Source organism: Hypanus sabinus, chromosome 11, assembly GCF_030144855.1.
Source record: "Hypanus sabinus isolate sHypSab1 chromosome 11, sHypSab1.hap1, whole genome shotgun sequence".
Taxonomy (NCBI): Eukaryota; Metazoa; Chordata; class Chondrichthyes; order Myliobatiformes; family Dasyatidae; genus Hypanus; species Hypanus sabinus.
The window spans coordinates 78,118,278-78,140,456 of record NC_082716.1 but is presented as its reverse complement, the minus strand read 5'-3'; the positions used below and the strand labels follow the sequence as shown (position 1 = coordinate 78,140,456).

General features: G+C 40.0%; 1 protein-coding gene across 3 annotated transcripts in view; it reads left to right on the top strand.

Moving 5' to 3' along the window:
* The window catches only part of vamp4 (vesicle-associated membrane protein 4), a 98,603-nt gene that overhangs the window by 43,051 nt on the left and 33,373 nt on the right, over nt 1-22,179 (top strand). For all 3 annotated transcript variants that reach the window (XM_059984807.1, XM_059984808.1, XM_059984809.1), the window contains one exon: nt 1,759-1,809. In XM_059984807.1, coding sequence (XP_059840790.1) covers nt 1,759-1,809 — 51 coding nt within the window. The remainder of the gene's footprint in view (nt 1-1,758; nt 1,810-22,179) is intronic.

Below are 22,179 nucleotides of genomic sequence, written 5' to 3'. Positions count from 1 at the left end.
ACTTGTAGGTAAATGTCAGCCTGGCAAACTTGTACCTTCAGAACAAATTCAAGGTGCACCTGTGGCTGGCCCAGTATGGAAGTCCAAGGATAGTAACTCATCAACTAACAAAGATATAGTGCAAGTGGTAAAAGCATTAGAAGAGCTGAAGAAATTCAGAGAGCAGTGATGGAGAGGGGCTAGAATTCTACGCCAGAGAGAACAGAAGATAGAGAAACCTTTTGACACTTAATAAATGTCTGACACAGCGCTTGCAAAACCATAAAGTCTATAGACTGTGAATTGGGAAAAGGGGTGAGATCTAATAAATTTCTTTTGTGAACTTGTAGGGCCAAAAGTTTCTTTTGTTTTTAAAGGTCTATTTCCATATGTTACCCCTGCTGCCTTTCTTCTCACCAATACAAATTAAGTTTTACTTTTAATTGGACTCGGCTTTAAATTTGCAATGTTACTAAAATTACCTAACTACGGTAGATTCTGGTTAATTAGGACACATTGAGACTGGTACAATTTGGTCCAATTAAGTGGCTGCCCCAATTAGCCGAAGTTTCATGGGAATAGTTTAAAGTATGTATAAGGGGGGAAAAAAGACAAACTACTGTAAACTGAGTAACAAATTATGTATTTGAATGAAATAGAGCAAATTAGAACACTACCAGTACTACTGGTAGTTGTGTATGGTATCAGACAGTGATAGGAGACCTGTGTAGGAGAGTTTTATAAAGCGCAAAAGCTGTTACACTGGGGTAGTTTCACTCTCCTGACCTTGGAAGTCTGGGTTCAGTAGAATGAGCAAACATCACAACAGGGGTCTTCCTGGTTGCAGTGGATGACCATGACTACTTCTGTGCTATGTCAGGCCCTTCACTCTGTACATAGCTTTGCAGAACTGCCTTCCTGGCCATTGGATCTCACTGTAGATCTCATTTGTCCAGTTTGCCAGAGCTAACTTTGCATGTTAGGACAAGCATTTCCTTATCTTTCTGGGGTATGAGACCTGGCTTCCCTTGCCTGGTTTAGCTCACCTGTTGAAGTGATGTAGTGGTGGCTGCTGTCATATGCAAACAGTTGCTTGGAGCCACAGGTAAGAACTGAGTGTTCAATGGAGATCAAGGATAACATTTAAGATAATTGTCGATGCCTTCAAATTCTACATAGTTTCTCATTTATTGAAATAGCAAAATCGTTTCGTTTTTGCTCCCGGCTGTTTCTGGCATTTCCAAGCTGGAATGCTTGAAACAGTGGTGAGCAAAACAGTTCTGAATTGTCTTGCTTCTTATTTCTTGCCAAATCTCAAAGACAAAGAGCACTGCTTTTTGAATACAAACATGTGCACTGAGGCTATTTTAAAAACTGCTCTAAGCACAGTGTGATGTCTAACGGCCATGTGACGTGCGCGTGACTCGCACTGGTTAGAAAATATGTGACAAGACTCTTGATCCAGTTAAGTGACATTTTGTCCCAAATAAGTGGCTGCCCCAATTAACCAAAGACCTAATTAATTGGAATCCATCGCATTTTTGAATTTCCTATGAGCTATAGCAATTCTTTTTTGATATATGACCAATTTGGTAGTTTATATTGTGCTATACAATTCCAAGAGTGCATTTGGGCACCACTGTTAACTTTGTTCAATCAGTTACTTTGCATGAGGTTTACTAATGAAAATCATGATTAAAGATACGAAGAATAATATTAGATAGCTGGTCTAATATAGATTGTCTCATTATGATTTAGCTTTTCTGATTTCCTTTACAGAAGGGGGCCTACTGGACCTAAATTTGGACCAAAGAATGACAAGATTAAACAGTATGTGCTTTTAGACTAATACTAACATATTCATTTTCTTTGATATTCTGCCATTTTAGTTATGTAATGCTTAAAAAACTCTTGCTGTACTGCAATGTTTTCTAATTGTGAATAATTAAAAATGAATGCTAAAAGCAATTAGTCCACAGCTGAGCAATGCGGGAATAAAGACTCGGGCCACATATTGTCTGTGCAGTTTCTATAGATGCCAGGTCTGTGTGATATTGCAATAAAATGTGAAAAATGTATTCTAATTATGTATTATTTGCTTTGAGATTTACAATGTATTATTTTGTCAGGTTCTTAATGTTTCCATATGACACATGATTGAAGGAAAAAATTCATCTAACTAATACAGCAGTACAACATGAAGAATTATGGTTCAATGCTGTATTCCTATTAATGGTAGTAACAATGTTCTATTTGTATTGATCTCCTTTTGATTTTGTTTGGGTGCAAATCTATTAAAATTTCAGTCTTCCTCATTTTACCTAGACTAATTGGCCCTAAGTATGCCCTCTGACTAGAACATCAAAGTTCCACCAGATAACTTCAGTATTTAAACCTGTAAACATCTAATAAAAATGATGGTAACTCGGTTTCCTGGAATGTGCACTCCCTTTCATACACCTGGGCCCAGCGACCTATAAATCCCCCTTTGGTATTCTAGATGGCCAGTGGTGTAGTAGGATCTGCACCGGATTTTGAGGTGAGTGGTCCCAAGTTTGAATCCAGCCAGCTCCTTGCACGCTTTTCATTTGTGCTGGGTTGAGCGCAGAGCTAGAACTCCACCTCATTTTTTTTTAAATAAGAACAGACAAATGCTAAAGAAATGGCAAGGCTGCCACTTGATGCGTCACAGGGTGCAGAAAGGAAATACCTCATCTTCTGTAGTGTTTTGCATTCTTCCCAAAACGTGGTGCCCGTAACTGCATTGTAACCTCTGTTAATGTGGTACACTTTGGAATTTGGTATAGAACTGGCAGATTTTCTGAATTGTTATTCCAATATTCCAATGTGCTTTCAATTTGCTGTTAGTATAGTTTTTCAGTGAACCTGTTATAGTGAGAGTGGGAAATGGAGCCAGTTGAATTTAAAGGGAATAAGGTGGGTTTAAAGAGCACGGCAATCAGTGAGCTGATGTGCTGGTGGAAAAATGATGATTGACATCCGGTGAGTTAAGTCTAATCATCAGGATTTCTGAGCAATCAATTTCTTTTGTTTAAATTCATGCTAACTGCCTTTCTGATTGACTTGCAGTACCTTTCAGATTTTTCCAAGTAATTATCCACTTAGGATATTAGTCTGACTGACTTGTAAATAATGTCAACATCCACAATAACAGAATGAAATCTGGAACTGATTTAACTAAGTTGTTTGTCTCTCAGCATAGAACTTGGCTGAAGTTTAACAACTGTACTCCAAACAGCAGCTGGTAAAATGTGTGGAATTCTGAGAGATCATTTAGGAGGTATAACTGAGCCCTGGCTTGAACACTTGTCCCATGTTGAATTGTTATTGTACCATTTTTGTTTTTAAGAATCTGGTATACAAATTGAAGATAATATTCTTTGGCCAAAATTAGTGGCAGAAAATCAGGGATTAGTGTTCACAGATGTGGACATCTCTGGCCTTTGAAGTTAGTCATTTGCCAATAATAGGCTAATGAGCATAAATGGAATGCTGTACTAAAATCTCCTTCATCAAAATAAACCAGTGTTAAAGAACTATTAATAATATTTAAGGGATTTAAACTGATACAGCAGGAATTTCTTTTAGATATACATGTACTCGGAAGTCCCCATATTCAGTAAAATGTAGAAATATAATGTGCTTGCCTAGTTTTGTATACAAGTGGAAAAGGACTTTCATTCCTGGGTCAGAGGAACAAACCTTTGCCTTGCTCTTGTTAAACACTCCCAAAATTAGCAAAAGCAGCAACTGCTTCAAATAAACAAGAACATCTGTAAAAGGAAACTTTTCGAGCATAACTCAGATTCAGCAAGTACGTGGACTTCTGTTTATCTTCAGCATCAAGCAGTTCTTGACCTGGATTTGTGGAGCATAGTAACAGAAATATATTGAGGTTTCAAGAGGAGGTTTAAAGGTGAAGGGCAAAAATGTGTTGTTACCTTGCTGCTGTGTTGTCATGCCTGTCATTTTTGGTTTTCTCTCTTTCTGCTGTCATCATTTCTATTCTGTCCCATCTCTTGCACAGCTGTGCCTTGTTCTCCTTACTATCATCAGGAAGGATGTACAGAAGCCTGAAGCCACATATTTATTGATTCAGAAACAGCTTCTCCCCTCCGCTATCCAATTTCTGAATGGACATTGAACCCATGAACACTACCTTACTACTTTTTTATTTCTATTTTTGCACTAATTTAGTTTGACTATTTAATATATATGCTTATTGTAATTCATATATTTTCCTATTATGCATTGCTTTGTACTGCTGCTGCAAAGTCAACAAATTTCAAGACGTATGCTGGTGATATTAAATCTGATTCTGCATTTCCCCCTCCTTTTCCAATCGCACCCACTTTCTGATCACTTCCTCTTTCCTTTCATAATATCTGCCTTACATTTTATTGCTGTTCGCACATTTCTGCTCTTTATTGATACCTCTAGCCTATATACTGGATATAATCCTTGCCAAACAACACTGAGGCCAGACTGTGGTGAGCGGAATTTCTCAAGTTTTTTTTTCTACAAACTGTACATGCAGAGAGTTGAAAGGAACTGATCCCAGTGTATTTGAATGAAATTATGGTAAGAGCAGAACTGGTGAAGAAGAAATATAGTAAGATTTAATCCTTGGCAAATTTTGGCATCTTGACAGATTCAGATATCAGCCGTTTGGCATTTTATACTGCAATAATTGATAAAAGGCTGCTGCAAATAAAAAGGTATGTTTGTCATATGTAGGCAGCATCATGTGGGGCATCAAGAAATGATCATATAAACATAGACATTTGGCCAGAATCCTGTCACTAGCTTTGAGGGTCAGGCCAAAACCATTTTAATTTTGTTTTGGTAATTAAAGACAACTAAACACAATGGCCATGAAAAACACAATCACCAACAGTGTTACTGTTATTGTTTTGTACACATTACTTGTACTTGTTAATGGCAACTGCCTTGAATTTTAAGCTTGCTCGTCTTCCCATAACTTTACCAAATAAATTCCTAAATGTCCAGAAAGGAATATCATATTTTTCCAAAAAAAAAGAGACATATATGTAGCATCCAAAACCAACATGTTAAGGTACAGGAAACCAGAAATAAAAGCAAAATGCCAGATTTACTTGGATTGGATGGGATAGCATTTGTGGAGAGGGAGATGGTATTAATGTTTCGAATTGATTATCTTTATTGGAAAGATCATGAATGAAAAGTCATTGACTTGAAATGCTCACCGTTTTCCCCATACTACCTCATGGGCTGAGTACTTCCAGTAGTTTTTTATATTGTATGTAGCAAGTTTGATAGTAGTTGTAAAGGTGTGGTAGAAGACTACAGTGCCATCATCATTTCAATGGGCTTGTTCCCTGCTTGCACCTTAAGTCTGAGTGAAACTTTTTTTTATTATTTATCCTTCTATGGTGGCAATTTTTAGTAATCCCTCTAAAGTTGAGTCCCCATTACCAACTTTGTACCAAATTATTTTCTGAATTCTCTCAATACACATCTCCCCTATTCTTTCCTTAATTACACTCAGTTCTTAAAAATTACACTTGCATACATTGCAAGAAGGAATAGTGAATAAGGGTTTAATCCTTAAAATGGAAAAATATTTAAAGTTTGCAGGCTGATAGATCAATTAAAATAAGATTTAGAAGAAATCCCAAAATCTGGTTCACTGAAAAGGACTGTGAAAATCTGAAATTGCTGTTTATCTTTCAATGCAGATTTACCTTTTCTGTTTTTCTTATACTTGTTACTTTCATTTTCCATCCTAGGCAGGTAACCTGCTCAGGTTATTCTGTAGTAAGATGCAGGATTGAGTGTGTGGAAAATTTTTATAGATAACTTTACTCCAAGATGCATGTTTCATATCATAGTTCTCAAATGAGTTGGAAACAGCTGGGAATAAAAGGCATTGCATTCATTCAGAGGTACAGCATTTGGTGTGTTGCTTTCTTCAATAGTTTGCTAGTTGGAGGAGTTATTTTATTAAAATTTTAAGAAATTGGAACAGAATTGATCTGTGCTGCCATAGTTAATTCTACAATCTCTCAAGCCTCATCTAATTGAATGAAACACTGGCTAAGCTTTCATATCAATACCAGTTTCCTGTTCTTTGCTCATGTCCCTTGCTGATAAAGAATCAGTCTGTCTTCAGTATACAGATATAGAGTTATCTGTAGCCTTTGGACAGAAAACTTCAAATTGAAGTGTTGCTAAATTGAATAACAGCTCAATTTCTAATGTGATTGTTGTCCATTTAATGACTTTGCCTCTGGACTTCCTTCAGTTTAGAATGAGTTTTCCTTTAGATTGATTTGCTTTGCCAAATGTTCGTTAATGAGTGTTAACTTGTCACTGCAGGAATTTAAAATTATGTCTAATTTAGATAGTGATTAAATATTCTTGCATCAAAAACTGAGTTCTATTCAGAAATCTTGTGCTAACATTTGACTTTTCTATCCATTCATTTTATTACTATTTTTTAATGTGACAATATTAACATAAACAGTCAAACAGGGAAGTTATTTAGTACTATATAAAGGTAGTTTTTTTTAGACTAGTCCCAGTACTATTTGCATGTCTGCATGATCTCCTTGTGAGAACCTGACTGATTTTGAATGATTTATGTAATTTGACTGACTTTTCAGAAAAAGGGAATATTCAATACTTGCTTTCATTTTTATATTGATACAATCCAGCTCCCTTGAAGGAGAATGTAATCTCTTTCCACCTTATTTTCATTCATATTGAAGTATTTACTCCTGGTATTCATATTAAAGTTTATTAATTGAAGTTTATTCATTTGTAAGAAGAAACACTTCATAGCCATTTAAGGCAGAATCAACTGCTAAATGCACAGAAGATACAAAATGTTATTTCTTTTCTCCCCCTGTAAATGCTTGCAAGGAAATTAATCTCAAGGTAGAATATGGTAACAGATAGAAACTTTGGTAATAAGTTTACTTTGAATTAGCTTAATTAGTTTGTCAGCATTTACACTTTACATGAGCAAATACTTTTAATCAGGTTTCTCCATTCTATTTCTACCTTGCTTTTATTCATCTATTCAATTTTACCTTGAATTTTGCTGTAATTTCTGTCTCAGCTTTTTAACAGATATAAATTGCACATCAGCTTTCTGTACCAAGAAATTTCTCCTGCTGTCTCTCAAAATTTATAGTCTTACCTTTTCTGTCTTTTCAGTGACTTCATTGAGACTGATGCAGTCTTCCATTATTTAATTTCTCCCATTTTTAAATTATTTTAAAAATGAATCATCAGTAATGTGCAGATCAACATTGAGTTTTACCAGGCAGTTTTGTTCATTCTGAGCTATGTACTTATTAAAGTCATGATAGTATGGTGGCATGCTGTACCCAGTACTCAAGGTTCTAAATAGGATTTTGTAAAGGTTAATCGTGAAATGCAGGTTAAGTGCGGACAATAATGTTCTAATATAGTAATTGAATTGAATTGACTTTTACTTACATCCTTCATGTACATGAGTAAAAATCTTTACGTTTCTGTTTAAATGTGCAATTTATAGTAATTTTATAATAAATGGTATGTATAACAGGACAGTCAATATAACAGAATTTGCGATCAAGTCAGACAGTCGGAGAAACTACCCTACTCTTCAAGAAATTATATGTATCTGAAGGAGACCTATGGATGTATGCAGAAAATATGACTCTGACTTAATATATAAGTACACCTGGTTGGGGTTTGTCTGTGAGATTGTGAAACTTGAGAGTGGTTTTTGAGGGATAGAAACGTGTTAGAAGTGGAAACTGGAGGATTAATAACTGGTTTTGGAAGGCATTGAAAACAAAGGTGGGAGGGAGGCAAAACAAATCTGGCTTTGCTTAATGGCCTCTATTTTAAAGAGTAGGAAATAAAGCTCATAAATTGAGGGCACAGATTAACTTGTGTGACCACAATACTGCAGCATTTCTGAAATCTTGAGTTTAAGGTGCGGAACGTTAGTATGCTTGTTCTAGGGTTTTGTCTCGAAATAGTGGAATAAGAAAGAGACCAGTGTTTATTATGTAAACAGTTACAAGCTATGAACTGAATGGGGTGGCGGGGATGATAAACTAGAAAAATCGATGAATTAAGTCACTTAAGAAACCCAGTCTATCCAATCTCTTTACAACAAAATCTCTTTAATCCAGGCAACATCCTAATGGATTTCCTCTGCACCCTTTGAAGGATAATCACACTTCTTCCTTCATCTGGTGACTAGAAATGCACACAGTAGTGCAAGTGTAACATGGCCACTGTAAAGTAAAGTTGTGAAGTTCTATATTCTGTGTCCATTCTGAAGAAGGGCATGTCTATGCCACCTTCATTACCCTATCCACCAGGGTTGCCACTTTCAGAGCACCATGGACTTGAACTCCACAGTTCCTCTGTTTATCAACATTCCCTGGGGCCCTATAATTTACTGTGTATGTCCTTCCCTTATTTGACTTCCCAAAGTATGTCATAGAACATGACAGCACAAGAGGAGGTAGTTTGGTCCACTACTGAATATGATGCTTGTACAAACTAATCCCATCTGCCTGCATATGGACCATGTCTTTCTTTTTCTGACTTGTTATTGTTTCTTTAGATTTCTCTTAAACTTTGCTATTGCACTTGCTTCTACTACCTCCTCTAGCAGTGCATTCTAGACACATTTCACTCACTGTGACTTTAACTTGCATCCCTGATCTCCTTGAAACTCCCAGCTTCCCTCACCTTAAACCTGATGCCATTGAATATTTGATACTTAAGCCATGGGGAAAGTAACTTTGACTGTCTACCCCCTGTATACCCCTCAAAACTTTATATACTTCTATCATCACTAGTCCCAAAAACAACCAGTCATAATCTCTCACCCCCTCCCCAACCACAACCATACTTTTTGTCTTCTATGACCAAGGCAATAAAGTCTCTGAATAATATCCACTGCCCTACTCTCATTAATCATCTTCAGCATTTCTTCATATGGCACTTGTTGGGATTGAATTCCATCTGACATTTTTCCACCTGCTGTAGCAGTAAACAACAATCTGCAACACCACAAATTTGCATGTATTGTGCAAATTTAGAAGTAGAAGCATTAAAACATTTCCTTGAATACCATACACAAGGAAATCTGCAGATGCTGGAAATTCAAACAACAACAACAACACAAAATGCTGGTGGAACACAGAAGGCCAGGCAGCATCTATAAGGAGAAGCACTGTCGACGTTTCCAGCCGAGACCCTTCGTCAGGACTAACTGAAAGGAAAGATAGTAAGAGATTTGAAAGTGGTGGGGGGAGGGGGAAATGCAAAATGATAGGAGAAGACCGGAGGGGGGTGGGATGAAGCTAAGTGCTGGAGAAGGGAAAGGATCATGGGACAGGAGGCCTAAGGAGAAAGAAAGGAGGGGAGGAAGCACCAGAGGGAGATGGAGAACAGGCAAACAACTAAATATATCAGGGATGGGGTAAGAAGGGGAGGAGGGGTATTAACGGAAGTTAGAGAAGTCAATGTTCATGCCATCAGGTTGGAGGCTACCCAGCCAGTATATAAGTAGTTGTTCCTCCAACCTGAGTTTGGATTCATTTTGACAATAGAGGAGGCCATGGATAGACATATCAGAGTGGCCTTTTATATATTGGTGAGACCCAACGCAGACTGGGAGACTGTTTCGCTGAACACCTACACTCGGTCCGCCAGAGAAAGCAGGATTTCCCAGTGGCCACACATTTTAATTCCACATCCCATTCCTACTCCAGGATTTAGTCCTGGAATTCACTCCCTGGGAAGGGTGAGAGAGGAAGAAGCGATCAATTGTGTAAAGTTCCTGAATGAACTTTTTAGACCACTGTAACCTAAAGATCATGGCTGTAGATCTGGAAAGTGAGATTGGTCTACAAAGCATCTGGTGGCCTGGCAAGAACGCAGCTGAATGATCTGTAAATTATCAGGGATTTCTCCTTCTATTTATTTCACCATTCGGTACAATTACTTAGTCTTTCTACCTCAAATGCATTAAACAAATTGCCTTCTACTGGTTCTGTGGTAGAGAATTCTATGGGTGAATGCTTTTATCTGTACCTTGAGACAGACTTCCCCCTCCCCGCTGGCTGTAGACTCTTCTCCCCTCCCCCTCACTACACGGCCTCCCCTGGCTGTAGACTCCTCCCTCCTCCTCTTCCCCCCCCCCCAACAGTTTAAGACTCTTCCACACTCCCCTAGTTCCATCCCCAACAGCCACCCTCCCACCCCTGATTCTAGACCCCCATCACCAAGGGGAAATATTCTTCCTTATTGAGTTTATCTTGTGCTGTCAGAATTTTGTTTCAGTGGAATTTAAAAGAGTACTTCATTGGATGTCAATCCAATCTCTTTTCACGACAATCCTACTATCCTAGGAACCTGACTGGTGAACCTTCACTGAATTCTCTGTATGGCAAATGTATCCAAGTAATGGAACTAAAACCACACCCAGTGATCCAAGTGTGATCTTCAAGTTCCTGAATAATTATAGCAAGACATCATTCTCCTGATGCTCAGAGCCTTTTACAGTGAAGTCTGACATGCTTTCTTAACTTGCTGTACATGTATGATTGTTTTCTGACTTGTGTACTAGGTACATCAATTTTTCTTCATCTCTCAATGGGTTAAACAATAGTCTCTTGTTTTTCTAATTAAAGTTGATAACCTCACATTTAAATGAATGAATTGACTTCATTTCTTACATCCTTCAGATACATGATGAGTAAAAATCTTTACATTGCATTTGTCTAAATGTGCAATCATGGTGGTTTATGATTTATAATAAATAGAGCAGTCAATGTAATATAATGTACACTCAAATCAGTGCAAGTTCATTAGTCTGATGGCCTGGTGGAAGAAGCTGTCTGGGAGCCAGTTGGTCCTGGCTTTTATGCTGTAGTACTGTTTCCCAGTTGGTAGCAGCTAGGAACCACCCAACAACACACTAGATTACTGTTATACTAAGACAAGGAATTTCTGCCATTCCATGCCTGACTGCATTTCGATACTACCTACATGCAGGCAGAGGCTAAAGAACAAAGCTCCAGGGAGATTAGGATAACAAAGTGGTGCTCACAGGAGGCAGAGGAGTGGCTCTAAATTGTTTTGAGTCAGTGGACTGGGGTGTGTTCAAGGACTCATCTGAGGATCTGAATGAATACACCATGGTTGTCAGACTTCATTAAAACAGATGTAGATAAGTGTGTCCCCGCAAAATCATTCAGTCTTCTCCATTCGAAGCTCTGGATAAACCATAAGATCTGCAATCTGCTGAAGGCCAGATCAGAGGCATTTAAGCCTGGTGATCAAAAAAGTTATGAAAGGCCTAGGTACAATATCCAGAAAGCTATCACACACTTCTAAGAAGTGACTTCACATCAAATAGAAAAAGACTGCATAAAGTGAAAAATGAAGATCTCAATTGTGTATAGTCAGCATCAGAGTGAACAAGTGCCACTTGATGTGCTGATAATGAAACAAGTTTATCATGATTGTCTATCACGACAAACTGAATATTGAAGGTAATGCTGAATATTCAGCAGGCTGCAGAAATTTAAGGAAAAGCATAGCATTAAATTTTGAAAGTGTCTGCTGTTCAAGAAAATCTGGCACCAGAACAGAAATAACCCGGTTATTTCTTCAGTGGTTTGACGGGGCATGACTGCGCAGACACTTGGAGTTTAAAGGGTTGAGGCCAGGTAGATTATCTGTTCAGAATACAGATAAAGTATGTGTGTGAGACCAGTTTTCTGTGCTCGGTGTCAGATGTGAGAGGTCCTGGAGACTCCCGGATGACCACATCTGCAGCAGGTGTGTCGAGCTGCAGCTCCTTGGGGACTGTGTTGGGAAGCTAGAGATGCAGCTCGATGACCTTCGTCTGGTCAGGGAGAATGAGCAGGTGATGGAGAGGAGCTATAGACAGGAAGTCACCCCGGGTCCACAGGAGACAGAGGAGTGGGTAACAGGAGAGGGAAGGGCAAGAAGCAGGTGCTAGAGAGTACCCCAGTGGCTGTATCCCTTAACAATTAGTACTCCTGCTTCAGTACTGTTGGGGGTAGAGGAACGACCTACCTGGGGGAAGCAACGGTGGCCATGTCTCTGCCACAGAGTCTGGCCCTGTGGCTCAGAAAGGCAGGGAAAGGAAGAGGATGGCAGCAGTGATAGGGGACTCTATAGTTAGGGGTCAGATAGGTGATTCTGTGGATGCAGGAAAGAAACATGGATGGTAGTTTGCCTCCCAGGTGCCAGGGTCCACGATGTTTCTGATGACATCCATGATATCTTGAAGTGGGAAGGAGAACAGCCAGAGGTTGTGATATATATTGGTACCAACGACATAGGTAGGAAAAGGGAGGAGGTCCTGAAAACAGACTACAGGGAGTTAGGAAGGAAGTTGAGAAGCAGGACCACAAAGGTAGTAATCTTGGGATTACTGCCTACGCCATGTGACAGTGAGTATAGGAATAGAGTGACGTGGAGGATAAATGTGTGGTTGACAGACTGGAGCAGGGAGCAGGGATTCAGATTTCTGAATCATTGGGACCTCTTCTGGGGCAGATGTGACCTGTTCAAAAAGGACGGATTGCACCTGAATCTGAGGGCGGCCAATATCCTGGCAGGGAGGTTTACTAAGTCTGTTGGGGAGAGTTTAAACTAGAATTGCTGGGGAGTGGGAACCGAACTGAAGTGATGGAGGAAAGGGAGGTTAGCTCACAAATGGAGAAAGCTTGGAGACAGTGCAAAAGGGAATATAGGCAGGTGATAGAGAAGGGCCGCACTCAGTCCAATGGTTTGAGGTGCGTCTATTTTAATCCGAGGAGTATTATGAATAAAGTGGATGAGCTTAGAGTGTGGATCAACACTTGGAGCTATGATGTTGTGGCCATTACAGAGACTTGGATGGTGCAGGGGAAAGAATGGTTACTTCAAGTGCCAGGCTTTAGATGTTTCAGAAAAGATAGGGAGGGAGGCAGAAGAGGTGGGGGCATGGCTGCAGAAAAGGAGGAAGTCATGGAGGTGTTGTCTTTGGAGTCTCTGTGGGTGGAAGTTAGGAATAGGAAGGGGTCAATAACTCTGCTGGGTGTTTTTTTTATCGATCACCCAATAGCACCAGGGACAATCGAGGAACAGATAAGGAGACAGATTCTGGAAAGGAGTAATAATAACAGGGTTGTTGTGGGAGATTTTAATTTCCCAAATATTGATTGGCATCTCCCTAGAGTGAGGGGTTCAGATAGGATAGAGTTTGTTAGGTGTGTTCAGGAAGGTTTCTTGACACAATCTGTAGATAAGCCAACAAGAGGGGAGGCTGTACTTGATCTGGTATTGGGAAATGAACCTGGTTGGGTTTTGGGTCTCTTGTGGGAGAACATTTTGGAGACAGTGATCGCAATTCTATCTCCTTTACCATAGCATTGGAGAGGAAAAGGAACAGACAAGTTAGGGAAACATTTAATTGGAGTAAGGGGAAATATGAGGCTATCAGGCAGAAACTTGGAAGCATAAATTGGAAACACATGCTCTTGGGTAAATCTACGGAAGAAATGTGGCAAATGTTCAGCAGATATTTACGTGGGGTTCTGAGTAGGTACATTCCAATGAGACATGGAAAAGATGGTAGGGTACAAGATCTGGGGTGTACAAAGGCTGTTGTAAATCTAGTCAAGACAAAAAGAAAAGCTTACGAAAGGTTCAAAAAAACTAGGTAATGATAGAGATCTAAAAGATTATAAGACGAGCAGGAAGGAGCTTAAGAATGAAATTAGGAGAGTCAGAAGGGGCCATGAGGAGGCCTTGGTGGACAGGATTAAGGAAAAACCCCAGGCATTCTACAAGTATGTGAAGAGCAAGAGGATAAGATGTGAGAGAATAGGACCAATCAAGTGTGACAGTGAAAAACTGTGTATGGAACCAGAAGAAATAGCGGAGGTTCTTAATGAATATTTTGCTTCAGTATTCACTACGGAAAATGATCTTGGCAATTGTAGGGGATGACTTGCAGTGGACTGAAAAGTTTGAGCATGTAGATATTAAGGAAGCGGATGTGCAGGAGTTTTTTGAAAGCATCAATTTGGATAAGTCACCGGGACCATATGGGATATACCCCAAACTACTGTGGGAAGCGAGGGAGGAGATTGCTGAGCCTCTGGCAATGATCTTTGAATCATCAATAAGGACGGGAGAGGTCCCGGAGTAATGGAAGGTTATGAATGTTCTCTTATTCAAGAAAGGGAGTAGCAATAAACAGGGAAATTATAGACCAGTGAGTCTTACTTCAGTGGTTGATAAGTTGATGGAGAAGATCCTGAGAGGCAGGATGATAAGGAATAGTCAGCATAGCTCTGTGAAAGGCAGGTCATGCCTTCCGAGCCTGATTGAATTTTTTGAGGATGTGACTAAATGCATTGATGAAGGTAGAGCTGTAGATGTAATGTATATGGATTTTAGCAAGGTATTTGATAAGCTACCCCATGCAAGGCTTATTGAGAAAGTAAGGAGGCATGAGATCCAAGGGGACATTGCTTTGTGGATCCAGAGCTGGCTTGCCCACAGAAGGCAAGGAGTGGTTATAGACAGGTCATGTTCTGTATGGAGGTCATTTACCAGTGGTGTGCCTCAGGGATCTGTTCTGAGGCCCCTACTCATTGTGATTTTTATAAATGACCTGGATGAAGAAGTTGAGGAATGGGTTAGTAAAATTGCTGATGACACAAAGGTTGGGGGTGTTGTGGATAGTGTGGAGAGCTGTCAGAGGTTACAACGGGACATTGATAGGATGCACAATTGGGCTGAGAAGTGGCAGAGGGAGTTTAACCCAGATAAGTGTGAAGTGGTTCATTTTGGTAGGTCAAATATGATGGCAGAATATAGTATTAATGGAAAGACTCTTGGCAGTGTGGAGGATGAGAGGGATTTTGGGGTCAGAGTCCATAGGACTCTCAAGGCTGCTACGCAGGTTGACTGTGTTTAAGAAGGCATACGGCGCATTGGCCTTCATCGATCATGGGATTGAGTTTAAGAGCCAAGAGGTAATGTTACAGCTATATAGGACCCTGGTCAGACCCCACTTGGAGTGCTGTGCTCAATTCTGGTCACCTCCCTACAGGAAGGATGTGGAGACCATTGAAAGGGTACTGAGGAGATTTACAAGGATGGTGCCTGGACTGGGGAGCGCGCCTTATGAGAATAGGTTGCGTGAACTCGTCCTTTTCTCCTTGGAGTGACAGAGGATGAGAGGTGACCTGATAGATGTGTTCAAGATAATGGGAGGCATCGATTGTGTGGATAGTCAGATGCTTTTCCCCAGGGCTGAAATGGCTAGCATGAAAAGGCATAGTTTTAAGGTGCTTGGAAATAGGTACAGAGGAGCTGTCAGGGGTAAGTTTTTTATGCAGAAAGTGGTGAGTGCGTAGGATGGGCTGCTGGCAGCGGTGATGGAGGCGGAAATGATCTCTTCAGAGACTCCTGGAGCTTAGAAAAATAGAGGGCTATGGGTAAAGCCTAGGTAATTCCAAGATAGGGACATGTTTGGCACAGCTTTGTGGGCTGAAGGACCTGTATTGTGCTGTAGGTTTTGTATGTTCCTGTGTTAACAATTATACGATGCTGGTTGTTTTTAGGCTCTAAAACTAAAGAAAAAGTGAAATACAAATGACGTACTGTCTTCGGTTGTCCATCAGAATCCAATGACGATGTCCACTCCTTTAACAGTGAGATCTTTGACTATACAGTCCTATCCTGGGCCCACAAGTTCTATTGTAGGTGGGACATGTAAATGTGATGGTAGTGATGGCAACCATGGCTGCATTTCTCCTGGCTCTCTTCTGCTGTCTTCTGGTCATTCTTTCCATCTCCAGAATACGAACCCCATCCCTACACAGCTGTCGCCAAGTGTTGCGGTCGGCAGTAACATCCTCCAGTTCCTCAGGTCTGATCTTGCACTTCCTTAAAGCATTCTTCATCTGATCCTTATAGTGCTTCTTCGGCCCCCCAGCTGAGCGTTGACCATGATGTGGCTGGCCGTATAACGCTCTGCAGGGTAGCTGACATAGGGGCATCATTATCACGTGCCCCAGCCACTGCAACTGATGCTGGGTGATCATGGCCTTCTGCAGTTGGTCTTTACAAGTCTTCCAGTGTGAGGCGCCCGTTCACGCCAAGTAATTCCCAGGATGCGCTAAAGGCAGCTTATGTGGAAGTGCTCCAAGGACTTGACGTGGCGGTTGTAGGTTACCCAAGTTCCACAGCTATAAAGGAGGATGGTGACACAGACCACTTGGTGACCTTTGTGGATGGATGAAGGCTCCTGTTCTGAAAGACACTACGCTAAAGTCTCCCAAAGGCAGCCGATGCCTGTTTAATATGGCTCTGAATGTTGTTGTCAATGCCACTATCCTCAGAGAGAATGCTCCCCAGGTAATTGAAAGATGGCACTGACAGCTTTTCATTATTAACAGTGAAGACAGGTGAGGTGGGTGGTACACTACTACTCCATTGGCAAACCACCTCTGTCTTGGTGGTATTGATGGTCAGCCCCATCCTACTGTACGCTCTCACCGCCACGGCAAGGACAGTCTGAAGATCCTCTGGAGTATGGGTCACAAGAGCACAGTCATCTGCATACTGCAGCTCCAGGACTCGTTCTCTATGGAGTTTGGTGGTTGCGTGGAGCCTCCTGACGTTAAAGAGGTTGCCATCTAATCTGATGTTCACTGCCACACCATTGCTATCCTCAATCTTGTGGTGGAGAAGCTTGGTAACACACGAGGAAGATGTTAAAGAGCACTGGCGCTAGGACACACCCCTGCCTCACCCCTGTGTGTACAAGGAAGGGCTCGGACTCTTGTCCTCCTATGGGCACCCAAGCAGTCATCCCATCATGGAACTGGCAGAGGATGTTAACAAATTTATTGGGACAGCCAAACCTGAGGAGAACATCCCATAAGAGCTCTCTTTGCACAGTGTTGAATGCTTTGGAGAGGTTGACGAAGACCATAAGCAGGTCTTGATGTTGCTCCCGGCACTTTTCCTGAAGCTGCTGGACTGTGAAGATCATTTCGATCGTGCTCCTGTTCTTCCTAAACCCAGACTGCAGTCGAGGCAGCATTGTCTTGGTGATTGTAACCTTTTAATCAAAACATGACATAGTAAGTGGAGACTGAAAGCCTGTCATTTGTTGTTCAATGGCTGATTATGGTATCCTCCTGATGCTGCTGAGCTACTTTTGTTACCCTGGACACATTCTATTTTCATTATGTTAATGGTATGTAATTTTTACTGTTATTTATGTGATGAACAAGTGTAAGACAAACTCTGCTTACCAGTAGAACATAAATTCAGTCGGAAGTGATAGTGAGCCCAAACTACCTCGTTATATAGAAGACCATAAGATACAGGTGCAGACCTAGGCAATTTGGCCCTTCAAGTATGCTGTGCCATTTCATCATAGCTGATCCAATTTTCCCCTCAGCCCCAATCTCCTGACTTCCCTGTATCCCTTCAGGCCCTGGCCAATCAAAAATCTATTAACCCCTGCCTTAAATATACATAAAGACTTGGCCTCCACAACTGCCTGTGACAAAGAATTCCACAGATTCACCAATCTCTGATTTTAAAAAAATTCCTCCTCTCCTTCTGCTGTTCTGAGGCTGTCAACCCTGGTCTTAGACTCTCCCACAGTAGGAAACATCCTCTCCACATCCACTTTATCAAGGCCTTTTACTGTTCAATACCTTTCAATGACGTCACCCCTCATTCTTCTGAATTCTAGTGAATTCAGGCTCAGAGCCATCAAATGCTCTTCATGTGACAAGCCATTCAATCCTGAAATCATTTTCCTGAGCCTCCTTTGAACCCTCTTCAATTTCAGCACATCCTTTCTAAGATAGGGTGCCCAAAGCTGCTCACAATACTCCAAGTGAGGCTTCACCAGTACTTTATAATTGCTCAACATTACATCCTTGTTTTTCTCCTCTAGTCCACTTGAAATGATTGCTAACATTGCATTTTCCTTCCTCACCACAGACTCGATCTGCAGATTAACCTTTAGGAAATCCTGAGCAAGTATTCCCAAGTCCCTTTGTACCTCAGTTTTTTGTATTTTCTCTCCATTTAGAAAATAGTTATCCCTTTCACTTCTTCTACCAAAGTGCAAGAGCATATACTTCCAGACACTGTATTCCATCTGCCATTTCTTTGCCCATTCTCCTAATCCAATCCTTCTGTAGCCTCTCTACTTCCTTAAAATGACCTGCCCCTCCACCTATCACTTGCAAACTTTGCAACAGAGCCATCAATTCCATCATCTAAAACTTTGGAATATTCTAAAATCCAAAACACTTCTGTCCCCAAGCATTTTGGATAGGGGATACTCAACCTGTATTGGAGTTGGGGCACATACATGAAAGGTCTGCTTTGATCGCATTTATTTATTGGCATACTGCTCAGAATACGCCTGTCTGGCCCTTCGAGCCTTACTGTCCAGCAATCCCCCAATTTAATCCTAGCAGACAAGTTACAATGACCAATTAACCTTCGAACTGGTATGTCTTTGGATTGTGGGAGAAAACACACGGTCACAGGGAGAACATACAACTCCCTACAGGCACTGGAGAGAATTTATCGCCTGTATTGTAAAATGTTATGGTAATGTACAATACTGCACCATCTTTCCAAGATGGGAAGAGACTGGTGTTTATTTGCTGCAGTTGGTAAATCAAAGGTTTTTAAAATTATCGGATTTTAGTTTTAGTTTGTTCTTCCACTCTTAATGTAGCCCTTTTATTCTGCTTTCTCTAAATTACTTTACTTTGATTTGCTTATCAATTTCATTCTTCTCTAGTTTCTTCATTCCTGAAGTTTTGGGTTACGGAGCATTAATCCAGGTCCCAGGGGCCCCTTACCTTTGCTGTGTTCTTATCCACCTGTTTTATCAGTAATTTGAGCCGAAAGAGCTTCTAGCTGAATGGTGAGGTTAAAATATCCTATTAGCCACACATATTTTGAATTAGGATTTATCACTTAAAACCTCTTGTATCAGCTGCAAATTTTATACCCAAATGGATAAAATTAAGGATTTGTCCTTTTTCCTTATACTTAACACTACACCGTAACCATAAAAGAACCATTCGAGTTTTATGTTAGCTAATTTGCAAATCCAAAAATTCTGTGGTCTTATTTCATATTTACAAACTTGGGAGAAGCTGGTGGAGGAATAATGTGAGTAAGGAGGCTTTCCAGCCATGGTTTTTATTTGTTTCTTTGTTTTAATAATCTGTTTGCAGCAGATGAATTTCTGTACCAGTTCTTGCTTGATGCTGGGTATTTGATCTTAATTATTTCCATTTTTTAATTTATCAAGGTTAGTTATTGAAAATTAGGTTGCGTTGATCAATATGAAGAACGTGCTGAAAAATTTCTCTATTTGCAGATTAAAATCAGTACATTTGCTGGACAAGAGTATTACTCAAATGTTGAGTAATGCAGCATGTACTTTACCTCAACACAACTCCTAAACAAAAGCACTGTTGTTAGCAATTAGTAACAAATAGTGTTCTGTTTTGTTCTGACCTCTGTGACTGTGAGGTTATCCAAATTGATTTAATGTGTTTTGATGCAGTAGACATAATTGGAGGACTATATGGGTGATGAGGATGGGTATTTATTGATTACAGGTTTGGGGTAGGGGAATGAAGTACAACTTCCATCCTGCCTATCTGGTTGAGTGCAAACACCAAAGATGCCAAAGGTAAATGGACATTGTTCTTAAAAGATAGTCCACAGTGTCTTTAGATATTAAATGATTTGTTTAATATTAAGAAAAAAAAGTAAATGGAAAGCAAAAATAGAAACATGCAGACTCATGTGAAAGTGATTTTGTGGGATAATGGTTATTTTACTCCAGGTATTTCATACCTGTTAAAATGGTGAATAAAAGCAAATTGGAAGTTGGTAGGTCTTGATTGTTAGCAGTTAAAGAACTATTTAAATTTTCACCATATAAGCTTCATTGATTCAAAACTAACATTAGCAGACCTGTAAACATAAGAATGTGAGAATAAAAAAGGCCATTGAGCTGGTCTTGTTGATTTAGGTCCTTGTTGCTGAACCCACTGAGATTATTTTCAGCTTCCTTTCTACTCTGGCGTCAAGCTTCTACCCCATGCTGAATTTGAAATATTTCCATTTCCTTTCTTGCGTGCTTCAACTGAGTCTACATTCACTGTGCTACATGGCAGTCTATTCATAAACTAACAATTCTAAACATGCACAAGCTACAGCTTAAGTCAACTTTACTGTGATCCATTATTAAATCGCTGTGCATAAATGACTTTGCACTATCCTGTTGAATCTCATACTGAAGTATTAAAACTTGGGTCAAGTACAATCTTTGTCATTTATGTTGAGACCTGGCGTTCCATAGAACAGTGACCTATAACTTTCTTCCTATTGTGTTGATAACTAAAGTTATTCATGCTTTATGAAATGAACACCTCATCACTCTCAGTTATGATCTGAGATCATAATGCACTGGCAGTCATAACGCAATGGTATTTTAATTGCCAGAAATCATGATATGTTTCCTGATATTTTAAAAATGTGATTTATCTTTTTAATTGTAGATTATCAAAAATCTATTGACATGTTGTTTCTTAGCCTGCATTCATGGCTTTTCTGTCAAATATCAAAAACATTGGGAATAATGTAATTTGTGGTTTTCCACAAATTCTGGATAATCCAAGTTGATTTCATGTGATCTTTCATGTCTGGTAATTTGTGTGGCAAGGAGCATGGTAGTTTGGTCCTGAAGTTCCATTTCCGTGGTTTAATGAGGGACAGAAATGGCAATTCGCAGCTATTCACGAAATGCTGGAGGAACTCAGCAGCTCGGGCAACATCTATGAAAATGAATAATAAACTGTTGACATTTTGGGTTGACCACTAGTTCCTGGTTACGTGCATCATAGCATCCCTACTTCTAAACAATGCCCTGACTAAAGGCCTGCATGTGCTAAATGCAGCCTTCACTACTCTGCATACTTGCATGGCTGCTTTCAGCAAACTGGTATATTTGTACTCCCAGGTCTCTGTTCCATAATACTCCTAAGTGCTCTGACATTTGATTCATAGGTACCGTCCTGGTTTGAATGTCCCCAGTGCATCTCTGCATCCTTATCCATATGCCATTCCTCAGCCCATATCCCTAAAATGTTGGCCTTTCCAAATATGGCTCTATAGTGTGTCCTAATGAACAAAAAGAGGAAGGAAAAAGTCTGACTGGATTAGAAGAGCAAATTCCTAAAAAAATGTATAAAGAAGATCCATATTAGTGGGGCAATTCACCCAGTACAAGAATACAAACATCCTAATAGCAACAAGGCTGCAGAGTACCTAAATTGCATTTAGGAGAACAGTATTAGCCAGTATATAGTCAAGGCAATGAGAGTGTGGGAATTCTAGATCTAGCTTTAGGTAGTGAAGCTGAGCAATTAATGGAGTTTCAGTGAGTACTTTAGTGGTAATGTTCATAATTTAGTTAGATTTAAAGTTCAAAGTAAATTTATAATATAACTATGTACATGTCACCATAGCACAAAGCATTCACATTAGCACAAAGAAATGCAATAGAATCAATGAAAACTGCAAAACAGAAAGACTGACAAACAAACAACGCTCGAAAGAGGGCAATTTGTCCAAATACACAAAAACTGAATTAATTAATAATACTGAAAATATGAATTGTAGAGTCATTGAAACTGAGTCTATAGGCTTTGGAATCAGTTCAGAGTTAAGATGAGTGAAGTTATCCATACTAGTTCAGGAGCTGCTTGAAGGGTAATAACTGTTCCTGAACTTGCTGGAGTGGAACCTAAGGTTCCTATACCTCATTCCCAATGGCAGCAGTGAGAAAAGAGCATGGTCAGGATGGTAGAGTCCTTGATGCTGCTTTCTTGTGGCGTTGCTTCCTGTAGATGCACTGGGCTGTGTCCATGACTTTTTGTATGCTTTTTCATATTTGGGCATTGGTGTTTCCATGCCAAGCCATCAGGATCTTCTCCACTTTGCACCTATAGGTATTTGTCAGAGAATTGAAGAATACTCTGATAAATGAACCTTTGAAACTTTAGATGACATAACAAAACTACA